The sequence below is a fragment of the Carettochelys insculpta genome, chromosome 15 (assembly GCF_033958435.1).
Source record: "Carettochelys insculpta isolate YL-2023 chromosome 15, ASM3395843v1, whole genome shotgun sequence".
NCBI lineage: Eukaryota > Metazoa > Chordata > Testudines > Carettochelyidae > Carettochelys > Carettochelys insculpta.
In genome coordinates this window covers 2,404,674-2,419,312 of record NC_134151.1, presented here as the reverse complement: position 1 = coordinate 2,419,312, position 14,639 = coordinate 2,404,674, and the positions used below count along the sequence as shown (strand labels likewise).

The 14,639-nt window shown below is 45.3% G+C and overlaps 1 protein-coding gene across 13 annotated transcripts in view; it reads left to right on the top strand.

Annotated features, from left to right (window-relative positions):
• Positions 1 to 236: 236 nt before the first annotated feature.
• The window catches only part of ANKHD1 (ankyrin repeat and KH domain containing 1), a 170,430-nt gene continuing 156,027 nt past the window's right edge, over positions 237 to 14,639 (top strand). For all 13 annotated transcript variants that reach the window (XM_075010053.1, XM_075010055.1, XM_075010056.1 and 10 more), the window contains exon 1: positions 237 to 605. In XM_075010053.1, the coding sequence (XP_074866154.1) occupies positions 330 to 605 (276 nt within the window). In that variant the 5' untranslated portion in view covers positions 237 to 329. The remainder of the gene's footprint in view (positions 606 to 14,639) is intronic.

Below are 14,639 nucleotides of genomic sequence, written 5' to 3'. Positions count from 1 at the left end.
ACATGCCGATTGCCCAGTCAGATTTCCGCAAATTCAGGAAGAGAACGAAAGAGAATGGGGCGGGACGGTAAGTGCAAACCGCCTCGAATTGTGCTCTCAAGGCACCGTGCTGGGAGCGCGTGACGAGAAGCTGAACGGCGGGAGTTCTGTCCAATGGAGCTGGGACACAGGCTGAGCGTGGCCAATGAGAGCTGCCGAAGCGGGTGAGGTAGGCGGGGCGCCGCTCCGCGTCAGGTTGGGGTGTGAGAAGTTAGTGGCGCTGCTGCGGGTGCTGTGAGGGGACGGAGACGGCTGGGCTGTGGGAGCAGCGGCGGCCCCGGATCAGCGCGATGCTCACGGACGGCACCGCCGCTCCTGTCGGCGACGAGGAGATAGACTCGGTCACTCCCCGCGACCGCCCCACCGCAGAGGTCCCTGCCGCGGCCGGGCCCGCCCCGCTGGGGCTGCGGGCCGTGCGCCTCTTCGGGGAGGCCGGGCCCGGTGGGCCGGGAGGCCCTGGAGCGCCCGACGCTGGAGAGGCCGCCCTCGACTTCAAGCTGGCGGCCGCCGTGCTGAGGAGCGGGGGCGGCGGCGGCTCCGGCAGCGATGAGGACGAGGTGTCCGAGGTGAGAGACCGATGGCCGGGCCCGGCTTCTCCGCGCTCAGCCGCTTTCTGACAGGCCTAGGCCGGTTCCCAGCGGCAGCGGCTCCCTGGAGCCCGCCCCTTTTTGCTTCATAGAACGCCGCCCCGAGCCCGCCCGCGAGCCCGGGGTCCCCTAGCTCAGACTGTGGGGCGCCCAGGAGCGGGGCGTCCCGGAGTGTAACTGCTCGTCTGCCTCTGCGCCTCCAGTGGGCGTGAGCGGAGGGGGGGTGGTCTCGCCGCCGGGCGTCCGGAATGGGGGCGGAGGCTCCGGCCCCCTTCCCCCAAACTTCTCCATGGGGTCCAGCTCCCCACCCCCATTTTCTTCAGAGGCGGGCGGGAATGTCTTGGCCTCGCAATTCCCCACGGCTGGCTGGTGGGTGGGATTTGAATGTTTTATCTGCACCTTTTCTTGGGGGAAAGGGGTCACAGGACCGCTTGTGGAGTCAGGTTAATGGTAGAAGTCGGGGGGAGGGGTTTAGATTCACTCTTACTCTCTCGTGTAATGTAGGTGGGTGGTGGTTCCACTACCTGGCCATCCTGAACCTACCCCAAGCTCAGTCTTACAGAGTGCCTGAAGTTACCAGCACCCACTTATTGTTAATCTAGACTTAGGAGGAGGTGTGGGAGTTCTAAGCACTTCATCTCGTGATTAGAAGAGTGGTTTCCAACCCTCTTCTCCTAGAGAAGGCTGGAGGGAATCCTAGTCTTTAATGTCCCAAGCACGTGTATAACTTCAGTGTAATGTGTGTGTGTGTGTGTTTACCCAAACAACATTTTATTTGTGGGTGCGGGGATTCTAAATTTTTAGTTACCACTACTATTCCTGGTCTAGCAAGAGAAGAAATGCAAAGACTTTATCCAGTCTCCTTTACCCACTGATGCTATGGTGGGAGAATGAGTTCAGTTTCCCATGTCACCTCATTGGAGAGAAGAGTTTCAAGGTCCTAACTACCATTACCACTGCTACCTCCACCCAAGTGGAGGCTCCTAGTGTCCAAAGTTCATGTGTTGCATCTCCTCAACTCTGCACATCTTTGCAAGAGGGAACGGTGCAATTATCATGTTGACTTCCCCCTCTCCTCCCATCAGAATTGAAGGCCTGCGGTGGACTGATGCTTGGACTTCTCTGCTTCACATTTTTTTTTCATGGAAGGAGAGACCTGGCACCTGGTCTGTAAGCACTTTCTTGTGCATGTGTCTATTCAGCCCCCAGACCTGATGAATTCTGAACTGTTAGAGGCATTGCATTTTCAGTTAAACTAGTGCCGACACATTACAGTTTTCTGAATTGATAAAGAGTTAGTGTTCACACCAGGATTACACTGTCCAAATTCTTAAGTTTAAACTGGTGTAACTTTTGTGTGTGAACATGATCTCAGTTTGTGAGTACTGCCCATAAATATCCAGATTATTGTACATATTCAAATATTCAAGGGTGATTGGGGCTTATCTGTAAAATACTTAAATCCCTTCTACCCTCTAGTTAAGGGGAGAAATACTAATTGTTTCTCTCTTGGTTTCTAGCGTGCATCAAGCCCTCTGTGCCTGCTTGTTCACATATCAGTGTATTTCTGTTTTGCAGCAATATTTACAAAACACAGGTCTAAATGAAAGCCACTCTGATATCTGTCAGCTAATTATAAAATCAAGGAAGATCTGAGACATATTTCAGAATCTCTTTAGGTATCTTTATTCTGGTATTGATGCCATCAGAATGGCAAAGATTCTGTTTTGGAAGTTGATCCTATTTGGGAGCATCTGTGATGCATATTAAGAGATTACTATGACATGGGTAGGCATAACTGCCCTAGCTTTACTCTGTGGGTACCAGTAGTATGAAGACATGGTGGTAGGGTTTTCAGCCTGGCTAGTCACTAAAGTACATGACTACAGTCACTGACACATTTTTATTGAGTTGGGTAACCCATGCTGATGGCCTTGCCATTAGGTATTCGCTATTACCCTCACTAACTAGATTAAAGCTAGCATGGCTGTTCCTACCTGTGCTGCAATCATACCTTAATTTGCAATATACCTTTAGTAGTTACTTTTCTGTCTCAGGAAAAGTGGGTGTCTAGTTAGTATCTGTTAAGCATCCTTGTTGAGATCCTCTGGTGAATGAGGCTACACAAAGGCAAAGTACTAATTATAGTTGATGCCTGTAGTCTGTTGATACAATCACTTGCTCAAGGCTGGAGTTTGGGAAATAAGGACTTTCTATTAGAACAACTTTCTTGTTTTAAAACATTTTAAAAGGTGTTGCCAAATATATATTCAGAACGTTCCAGAATACAGGCATAGCTAGGTTGGCCTATGGCTTCTGCAGTTTTGTCCTGAATGTACTTGTTACCTGTGCTCGTAGTGGACAGAGGAGACTGTATGAGGAAACACGACAGAAGGATGAGTCTTGTGACAGTGGTTCCCTACTAGGTTGTTATGGGGCAAAGATGACACAGTTCAGGAGGAGCTGTCTTTTTAACCATATATTCTGTGGGAGAATATTGGAGGCACCTGCTGCTGGTGTTCTCTGTTCCAAAGTCACTATAAACTCTTGGAGTGGAAAGTACAGCTCTTGAATTAGACGGATCTGAAAACTTAACAAGTATCTGAGTTGTGATCTCAAGTCATGTGTTATTGGCATGATAATATGCCTTGAGGTACTACCAGTGCTTGGAATGAGGGAGCACTTGAAAGAAAACTTAAATAGTATGCTTCTGTTTATCCAAAGTTTTGGATAAATGGAAGTGTTCTGTAACTGGGAGAGTTACATGGGACAGACAAACACACTTTGGCTTCAGATAACTAGGACTTTCAGATAGCTGAAATTTAATTTTACATGAAATGAAAGCTGGCCATAGCCCCTGCTTTATTTTCTGCAGTTGGCTTCTGTAATTCTAAAAAAGAAATATTTAAATGGCATCAGTAACAGGAGTGTGTGTATTTCCTGTATTCTGAAATATTTTGTGTTTGAATTTTTAATATGGTAAAATACTGGACTAAGTTTGGTCAGTGGCAGATGGAGAAAATAACCAAATCATCATGGAGGTGCAGAAAATAGAATACAGGAAATAGCCCTATTTTCTTCATAATTCTTCATCCAGTGAGACAATTGGGAGGTGGGTGGGGAGGGGGAACAGCCTCTGAAGAGCCACCTGTGGTTCATATATCAGAGGGGTGGCTGAGTTATTCTGTACTTTCAAAAACAGCAAGAAGCCCTGTGGCACCATAGACTGACAGATATTTTGGAGCATAAGCTTTTGTGGGCAAAGACCCACTTTGTCAGAACCCGTGGTTTGAGTCTGTCTGGGTATCCCTGTTTTTAAAGGATTATTGTATGGATGGGGACAGAGAAGATTGATACCAGAAATGGAAAAGACTCTGAGAAAGGAGAATAGTGAAGAAAAATTAGTTTTGGGTCAGCATAGTCCAAGAAACTGTACAAAGGGGGAAGCAGTTGGAAACCTTGGGTACATCTCCATTTCAATTAGATATTCATGGCTGGCCCCTGCCAGCTGACTCAGTCTCATGTAGTTTACCCTAAGGCACTGCTTAATTGCCATGTAGACACTTGGGCTGGAGTCTGAGTTCTCTCTGTTCAATTAAATAGCCCTTTAGCCCAAGCCCTGTGAACCTGAGTCAGATGACAGAGGCCAGCCACCGGTATCTAACTGCACTGGAGATGTAAGCAGAAATGGTGGGAAACCTTGGGGATGCCTCCACTGCAGTTAGGCACTCAAGGTTGGCCCTTGCCAGCTGATTGAGGCTTGTGGGCCTTCAGCTAAGGAGCTGTTTAATTGCAGGGACTGGGGGCAAGAGAGTTCAGACTCCAGCCCAAGTGTCTGCATGGCAGTTTAGCAGTCCTTGGGCCAACTGCAAGTTTCTAATTGCAGTGGAGACCTAGTAAACCCATTTGTCCAATTTCAAAGGGACAGTATAGACAGGAGAACCCTCAGGAGGTGAGAAAATACTTCTGAAACTAGTGATGTAGCAGAACTATGGAGAGGCTAATAAGGTGAGACTGAGGCTGCATCTATGAGAGAGTGACTTTTTAATGTTGAGCTGTCTTCACTGTAAATGTCATTAGCTCGATTTAGTCTTCCCAAATATCAATTACAAAATCTCGATACTGATGGACAGGCATAGTGTCAATCTTGAGTTTAAAATGTCAAAGTCTAGTGTGGCAGAGCCATGTCTTTCATTCAAATTTATTAGCCTCCACAGGTGTCCTGTATGTATCCCACAAAGCTAAGTGCTGCACATGGCTCCTGGCTCCCAGCTTCCTGCTGCTAGCAGGAGCTGGGAAACTGACCAGGGCTGCCATGCTGTCAGTTTTCTGAGTCCAACAAGCTGTGGGGACCTGGGAAACTGACAGTGCTGCTGCACCTGGCTCCCAGCTCAGAATGCAGGCCTGAGGGAACTGTGGAATAGGTTTTGACAATGCACTGCTGCAACAGTCAGTGTTTGGTGATTTCAGTGTGGAAGCAATATGTCAAATTGATTGGGAGCATGTGGGAAGTGAGGATACTCAAAATCAAATTGAAAAAACCTGGTATTATAAAATAGATTTTTAATAAGTTTGAATTCATCTGGTAGTGTAGATATCTCCTTAAAGGAAATTTGGGAAGCTGACACCTGTGGTCACCAATAGAAATACATTTAGTGTAAACTGTCCAGCAATTACAGATGAATCAAGAACAATCTGTGGGAATCCTATGAAGTAGCAAATCTTTTGGCTTCTACTACAGTACTGAAAAAATTCAGAGGAGAGCTGTAATTCTCATGTATTTATAGAAGGTATTGCTACCAAAGGCTGTTATGCATGATCGTTGCAACTTTTGAATCACCATAGATTGCCCACAAGTTTGGTAACAAATAACAAAGGTCAAAATATTTACATTATCTTAAGCTTGGCCTGGGCTTCTGGCTGTAAGCTGCTGTGGCCTATTTTGAACAAGTTAACATAGTTTTATGTGAACTGCCATCACTGGGAAGCTGGATTCTCTTGATGTTCTGGCAGTAGGTGCTGATGATGTGAATAGGCATAGATATGAGGCTGTGATCCCTATGGGTTAATTAGGAGATACGTTGGCAGGGATGGATATGTATATAGTGTTTAGGCTACCTATCGTTTGGCTATAGATGACTGCTCTGTCCTGGGCTATCGACACATGAAACTTTTACCTTCCCCCAATAGCGCATTAATCAAATTATTTAACTGAATTCTGCCTTAAATGGGCTGCAGAAATAGAAGTACCAGATTAGAGTAAGGGACCATGTAATAGTTGAAGTATTTGCAATAGTGTGTGCTTCATTGACCTATTTTAAAGTGAAAAAGCAAATCTGAGGTCCTCCATAATGATAAAGGTACTCACAGATCCTACACCACAAGTGGCATCTGACTGCAAGCATATAAAATTTAAGCAGGGTTGTTCGTGCTCATGATTATATAGTTCTGATTCTCCAAAAGAAACTGGAATTTGCCACTTCTGTGAAATGTCAATTAGTGCATCTGCATCCCTTTTTCACACAGGATGGCCTGCCAGCTGGCCGAACTGCCTGATGACTAAAATTTATCTGTTGCATAACCCTCTGGGTATATTTACGTGAAACATAATTAAGAATTGGATGCAACTTACCTCTTTAAATAAGTAGCATTTAGAGTTCCTATGGCAGGTATCCTGTATTCTCCTTATTTAAAGGTTTCTTGCATGGTGGGTAAACTATAAATGATTTTAAAAATTCAGATGGGGAATTTCGATCAGTTTTATTTAAATTTAATTTTTGTGTAATTACAGATTTCTTAAGTCCTTTAAAATTAAATCTGAAATGACAGCTCATTGCTAACACCTTAACCTGATATCTGTTAAAATGTGAATAAAAAGCTTCATCAATGAGTCCTCTAAAAACATTAATGAGTTGAAGGGTGCTGTTTTAATTGTAGACTGAATCAGGGCAAAAACATCTGGGATTTGAGGCCAACTCAAGCTTTATAAGTGTAAAGCTATGTGTACACTTGCCCCCTTCTTCGAAGGAGGCATGAAAACTAGGATGATGGGAGATTACTAATGAAGTGATGTGGTGCATATGCAGCACTTCATTAGGATACATCTTCCCCTCGGCAACTTCAAAGTGCTGGCTCGCATGTAGCTGTGTGTCAGCTGCAGGTACTTTGCAGTGCCAGTGCTCCTTCAAAGTCACTTTATTTCTCAAAATTTTGAGGAGTAAGGGGAATTCAAAGTTCCCACGGCTACATGCGAGCCAGCACCTCGAAGTTGCCGCAGGGGAGATTTAGTCTAATGAAGTGCTGCATATGCACCACAGCACTTCATTAGTAATCTCCCAACACTCTAATTACCATGCCCCCTTCAAAGTTGGGGGCTAGTCTAGATGCAGCCTAAGTGAAGTAGGCCTTGTGAAAAGAATCAGGACTACATAATGATGAACACACAATTTGTAAATACTTTGAAGGACGTGGGGACAGACTTCCAGAGGTGTTTCGTTCTCTGAAGATTTGATGCCTAGTGAGATTTTCAGAAGAGCTAAAGCAGATTGTGTCTGTGTACCTTTGAAAATCCCAGTAGGCACTTATGTGCATCTTTAAGGCCCTAAAAAATACCCTCGTATCTGGTTGCCATGGGACATACAGATTTTTTTCAATGTCAGCTCATGGACGATAAATAATACTTCTTTTGTTTAATAAATCAGTTTGCAACACAAAACATTTTGATTTTTTTTGAATATGTAGAATATTTAAGGTGGTTTGTGTGTTATGTGGATTAGTTGATAAGCTGCTTTTATATACACAAGAGTAGAACTAACTAGGAAATGGTGAATCACGTTTCTTAACTTAAAATTATAAATGTAAATCTGTGTAATTGTTTATACCATATTTATACACCTGGTTAGCAAAAAGTGTCTAATGTAAAAAACTTATTTATAAAACATGTCTGAATGCTCGTACAAACCAATAAGAATGTATTTTTCTAATGAAATTTGTAAGTACAAATCTAAAATATTAGAACTAATGAACTTAAGCTCTTCTGCTTGCTGATTTAAATCCCTTCACCTTCATTTCTTTTATCCAGTTTACACTCAGTAGGGTGGACAGTAGTTTTTGATGAGGGGCCGCTCCACGGATTTGGTAAATACTCAAGGGCTGCACTTTTTTATGATATTAATGGAGAAGATGCAGAGTTTGGGATGAAAGTTGCATGAGGGAGGGGTTGTGACCCGGGGCAGGGGATTGTGATGCAGGGTCTGGGTGGGGGAATGGGTGTGGATACAGGAGAGAATTCTGAACTGGAGGAGAGGGTGCAGAGTTTGGGAGAGGGTTGTGACCTGAGGCAGGGCTGCAGGGGGTTTTGTTTCTGATCTGTGGCAGGGATTTGGCATGGGGGTCTGGGAGAGGGTATAGATATTGGTGCAAGAGAGAATTCTGACATGGAGGAGGGGGGGCCAGAGAGGGTGCAAGGTCTGGTGGGGGGGTGACTTTGGGGTGGGGTGCAGGATTTGGGGTTGTGACCTTGGACAGGTGTGTTGGGGTGTGGGGCCTGTGGGGGGGGCGGGGGGGGAATTGGGTGCAGGAGCAGGGATACAGAGCAGTGGTTCCTGTAAGCTGAGCACTTACAGGGCTGCCCAGCTGGCTAGCAGTGTCCACAACTGGAAGCATGTGTTTCTATTGGTGCTGCATGTACCTGTATGCCTTGATCCACATAACAAAATTTATTCCATTCATGGGTGGAAAAAAGAGGGAACCCTTGTGCAGAGGTTTAGGTTTGTGATCTGGGGCAGAGGTGCAGGTGGAGAGGGCAGAAGATTGTGGGGGAGGAAGTGGAGTGCCAGGTGCAGGATTTTGCTGCGAGGTGCATACCTAGGTGACTCCCAGTCAGCAGCCCAGCACGTCCCTCTGACTGGCTCCCTGACTTGTGTGCTCCTGCATGGTGCTTGAAGGGATTGGCTGTGTGGGCCCTGAGCTTCTGAGTGCAGCAGGCCAGGTGAGGGCAAAGAGAGGCTTCAGACACTACTCCTCTCCTGCCCAAGGCTTATGGCAGCACTCAGGGAAGCACATGGCTCCTGCAGCTGTCCACTTTGAGTGGCATATGGGGTGGGATGGGCAGGGAGCCTGTCTGAGTCTCCCACTGAGCTGCAGGCCACATACAGCCCACCGTCTATATTTTGTCAGTGCTTGCTCCAAGAACTGGGTGGGAAGAAACCTTCTGATCAAAAAAGAACCCTTCCCCAACGTATTCTACCTTCCAAAACTTTCCCTGAAGCCAGTAAATGTAGTTTATTTTTTTAGGCCTTCTTGGTACTTCTCTTGGGAATCTGCTAAAGTGAAAAATCCTGGTGAGTTCAGATCATCCTAATATGAACATCTATATTCTCAAAAGCGATAACATCACTTTAGTATCACTCAAACTTGTTTTGTCTTGCTGTACTTGATGTAGATATCCATTTGTGGAATGGGGATAGTGTAACTAAATACTATTTTAAGGGTTAGTTATTTGTTAATATGGGAAATCTACAAAATCATATATTTGAAAACTGACACATTTATTAGTTAAGGGCATCACATTTTAAAACGTCCATTGACACAGTATGATGTTTGGCTCCTGTGATAGTTTAAATTATTAGAGCAGTTGAACTCTTGTCAGATTATTCTCACTGTAGTAAGTTCTTATCTGCAAACCATCTTTTGAAACTACACTACCCTAAGTATGAACTGTTCTGTGTAAATTTGAAAACTTGTCTCTCACTAACGGAAGTTGGTCCAATGAAAGGTAAAACCTTTCCCACCTTGTCTGACTATCTTCAAGTTTGAGATGAATGGGCTATACAGTAATCCCCCAGTATGTGCAGTTCAATTTGTGCTTAACTCGCTTGAACATGAGTTAAGTGAAAATTGAAAGCGCTTCAGCCCTGCAGCTGGGAGAAGCCCCACTGCAGTGTCTGCTCACTTGCCTCCCCAAGCTGGGAGAAACCTACTGCTGCCTCTATCTGCCTGCCCAGCTCCCCCAGCAGGGAGAGCCCAGCAGGCAGGGAGCTTCTGTGGCGTGGTTTCTCTCAGCTGGGAGAAACTGCCCTAGCAGCTGTCTGCCTGCCAGAATCCCCCAGTGAGGGGGTGTTGGGGGAAGAGAGCTGCTGTGGCTCGGCTTCTCCCAGCTGGGGAAGCTGGAGAGGAGCTGCACCTGGCTCCTGCCAAGGGTGGGGAGCCAGGAGCCAGGCTGCTGCTTGGTTCCCACTACCCCTGCCCCCCCACCCACTCTCCACAGTTGCGGACCTGGGAAACTGGCCAGCATGTGGCTAATCAGTTTCCCTGGTTCTGCTAGCAGCTGTGAGATGGGAACCAGATAGCAGCCTGGCTCCTCTGTTCTGGTGGGACCCATGAAACTGACCAGCCATGTGTTGGTCAATTTCCTCGGCCCCACAAGTGGTGTTGGTGGGAGACAGGAAATCCAGGAACCAGGCTGCTACCTGGTTCCTATATCCCCCAGCTTGCATGAAATTTGAGGTATGCAGGGATTGCAAGGAATGCAACCCTCACATAAGTCGGGGATCCACTGTGCCAGGAATGGGGTGAGGTGGTCACAAGTCAAGCAAAAACCTGTTCCTCTGGTAGATACTATCCTAGTGATGGATTGCTCTCTTGTAATAGTGAAACCTCTCCATTTGTGGTCATAAAGATAAAGGTTATTGTGTTAAAGCCTAATTTTGGAGGAACTTTGAAGTCTTTTGAAATTTGTATCCTTTTTTCCATTTAATCAGTTTTAATATTAAATGGAGTCTTAATTTTTCCTTCTCCTTGGTTGTGTACATTCATTTTTTTGCAAAATTATAATCATTAGCTAGAAGACTTATAGTCCTGAAAGTAGTATGTATTAATACCAGGCCATCATGTTGTGAAGAAAGAATGTTGTAAATGGTCCCATTATTTTTCAGTACTTCTGTAATACGGTGAGAACTTTTTTCTCTGTTTTCTCTCCCTATTCTGCTTTTGGCTGGTAGATACTCTCTAAATATTTCTCCTTTTTAAATCCTTCCTCTGCGAGTCCTTGTTTCATTTTATCTCATAATTCTGTCTAAGCAGGCCTGGTTGTGACTCCTTACAGAGCAATCCAGTTTAATTTTGAGACGTGACAGTAGATGATTAATAGATGCAGTCTCTGCTGGTCAGAGGAGCCCCAAACTCTGATCCTAACTTGACTGTGTAACACTTCTAGCTCTGTTTGCAGCGCCTACTCCAAAAATCTTTTTGTCCCACATAGAGGACATGTTTAGTTTACCCTAAATATGTATTTAAATACACAGAAATGTGTTTGACCCATGTTAAAACAGTCATGGGCACAGAGTTTCCACTAGGCCTATAACCTGCTCCTGGGAGATTTCTGCAGCACTTTGTGTGTGGAGAATTCATGCCCCTACAGATTTTTTTTTTGCCCCCACAGAAAAATTACTTTCTGAAGGGGAAGCAAAGTAAGGCTGCAAGACTTGTCATCCCCAGCTGTGTGGGGGCATGGTTTTTGATACCTCAAGCAGCTGGCAGAGAGGTAAACTACTGTGGGGGTGGGGGTGGGGGTGTGTTTGGGGGCGGGGGGGGGAGGGAGTATAGGGCTGGGGATGCACCTACTCTGCACCAGGCTCAGCTGGTAGTCCTGGCTGGGTTGGGGTGAACAGGGCTTGCTCTTCCCCTGAAAGGAACAGTCTGGGATAGGTAAGACAACCCCCCAGAAAGTTCCCCCTGCTGCAGGAAGCTTTGCATCTATCTTTCTGATCTCCTAGCTTCTTTTACTAGAAACTGAGAATGGGCACCATTGGATTGCTTGATTATTACTGGTTCTGTTAATTTCCTCTGAGACACCTGATATTGGTCACTGTTGGAAGATGAGGGGCTGGGCTAGATGGACCTTGCGTCAGATCAAGTGTGGTTGTTCTTACGTTCGTTCTGGAGTTAAGTCATAATACTAGATTTCTTAGGTTGATTTTTTTCTTTAAAAACAGTGATGTCAAACACAGGATTGTTTCCATGGAAATAAATTACATCAGAAATAGAATTCAGTGCAAGATCTGAGGGGTGGGAATAAATGGGCCGCAGGGAATCCTTTTGGGGCAGTTATTGAACAAGGAGAAAATGGATCAAAGTAAATCGTTTAACTTGTGCTGAAATGTACTTGAACAGGTATTGTGCTTAACAAATGTAACCTTTTGCGTTAGACACTAAGGTTTAGTCATCTGTTTCGGTTTAAAATTAATCCGTTCTCCCTTTTGTGTGCACCTAACTCCTACTAAGATTTGTGTATTATGAGCATACTAGAAGATTTATCTGGTATTGCACAGCTTCTTAACTCCAATTTTTGTTTCTTGAAAAATAAAATGAAAATATACATGCTTCCTTTAAGTCATTGCCCTGGATTGGGGCTGGGAATGAGGGATTCAGCATGCAGGCTGCCCGGGGGCAGAGGAGTATTTCAGTTCTCTGTCTCACTGCAGCAACTTGGGGTCAGGTGAGGAGTGCCTCTGCATGGCTGCCGCAGCTCCAGCAAGCATGGCTGTGGGAGGGGTGCATGTTCCTGAGCTGGGGCAAGTCCAGGTTTGTCTGTCCTCTGTACTTCCCAGCCAGTGAGGAATGCAGCAAACTCTGTACTTTCTCCCCACTCTCTCTCTCTCTCTCTGATGAAGGGGGATCACCTAGCAATGTTCCTGTATGAAGGAAGGGGAGCTTCAGTCTCTTTCGCCCTCTTTCAAGGGTCCTGGGGAGTGGGTGGGAGCAAACACAAGTGGTTGAGAGAAACCTACTGACATTTCATATGAAACACGCCCGTCTAACTATTTTTCAAAAAGTTAATTTGTTAATACTAGCGTAAGCAAATTCAAAGCCTAGGATTCTGGATGTCTGGCTTTTTTATCATAGTGAGTGGAGGAGTGTTCCCATACTGCATTTCTGCTTTGATATATCACTTAGCTATGTATTTTCATGTGCAAACATAGGCCTAAATTTGAGAATGACTTGTGATTTTTGGGTGTCCAACATGAGAGATCTATATCAAGCCCTGTCAGATCATCTCATCTACAGTATCTTAATTGCTGATTACTTCTGAAGAAGTAAGCCAGAGTGTTTTGTAAATAGCTCGCATTACTAAAAGCCATCTTAAGAAAATATAGGATGTTAACTTAGAATACCTAGCACTCGAATTTCAAACTTCCAGAGCACAGCACTTGTCTGCTTTGCATTTGGGAAGTAGTCTTTCTTATATGCTGGTGACTCAATAGAAATGTAGTATTGTATGCCGCTACAAAATGCATTTTCAGTAGGCTAATATGTTTACTTCAAGTGCAGAGCCTAGTTCCTACAGTCATTTTTTCCCCTCTAGTAGCTGATTAAAGCTTAATGTAATGGAATGCTGATCTCTAAGGAGAAAAAAAAATCCCTCCAAAATCATGTAGGTATTTTTGTCTGTTGAGGCAAAATTAAGATTGTGGAAGGTCTTTTGCAAGTTCAGTCTTAACTCTGAATTTTGAGTTGGTAAAATATTTAATGTTGAGGCAATGTGCACTCAGAAATGGTATGTGTGCAAACCTCAGATTCACATGGGCATTCTACGTATGCTTGCTGATTGCTTAAGGCAGGGCCATCCCTAGAGGGCTGTGAGGTCTGTGACACCTGCCGCAGACCTTGCACTGCTTCTTCCTGAGACTGCTATCACCCTACCTCTGTTCTACCTCTTACCCAAAGCTCCCACGCTTGTTGTGCCGCCACCACCACCTTGCTCCCATTCCACCCTGTCTCCCAAACACCATCCTTCGAAGGGCTGGGGGAACCAAAGGAGTGGGCTGGGTCTTGGTTGCTTCACTTTCCTTCTACCACTCCTGGTGAGTGCAGGGATGAGCCTGATACCTGCTGCTGGTGCCAGGCTTTTCACCACTCCCATGAGTTGCCTTTGGTCCCATTTTTCCACGTGCTACTGACACTTTGGGGGCCCCATTCTTGGGGCCCACAATAGTTGTCCCAAACTGCCTTATGGATGGGATGGGTCTGTCTTAACATATTTGGTACTAGAGGTCCACTCTGGCCTCTGAGATCTGAGAGTACTCCTTTCTTGCATGACTTCAGGGGTGTGTAGGAGTTAGGATCTCTTCCTGAGTACCTTAGATGCTCAGCAAAGGGAGTTGAGGGGTTAAGAGGAGAAGCTAACCAGCTTTCTCCTCCAGAGACAACTTATGGATTCTCTTGTTTTCAGTAAACTATAGTTGAATTGTTAGAAGTGCTGCTAGGCCCCCAGTGCTACTGGGAGGCCGATGATCATGTTTAAGCTTACTGGGTGTTTAAATAGGGCCTCTGGTGGGGGGCGGCATTAGAATCCTTAAATAACCCTTTTTAAGGCTCCTAGAGGCAGCATATGTACAAGTATCGGAGGGATAGCTGTGTTTGTCTTTATCTGTAAAAACAAGGAGTCCTGTGGCACCTGATAGGCTAACAGATATTTTTAGACTATCTCTGACAAAGCAGATCTTTACCCATGAAAGCTTGTGCTCCAAAAATATCTTAGTCTATAAGGTGCCACAGGACTTTTTGTAGTTTGTATGAATACAGTAATTGTTTTTAGGCTTGCAGTGGTGCCGGGGGGATCTTACTTGCCAAGACTCTGAGCAGGATTTTTTGTGTTGGGGGAGGCAGAAGCATGTATGCTAGGCCGTGTCACTGATGAGCCTCTTAAGACGCACAGTGGTTAGGAAAACTGATTGCTTCCTTGTGACACTCTCCAAGGTCTGTGCTTTGCTCCTGACTCTGTGCTTGCATGTACTTCTGATCAGACACTCTGTAGGTCGTGAACATCTTGAAGTCTCCTGAAGGAGGATATTGAGGTTAATGAAAGAGGTGGGGCAGGGCAGAGCAGAGCAGGGAAATATGGTCCCATTGCCATGCTAAGGCTTTGTCTACACCGCACAACGTTGCTAAAAGTTGGGAGGTGTAAATGTTGTTTGTCTGCACTTTTTTACTGTAGAAAAGCTTTGAAGTTAG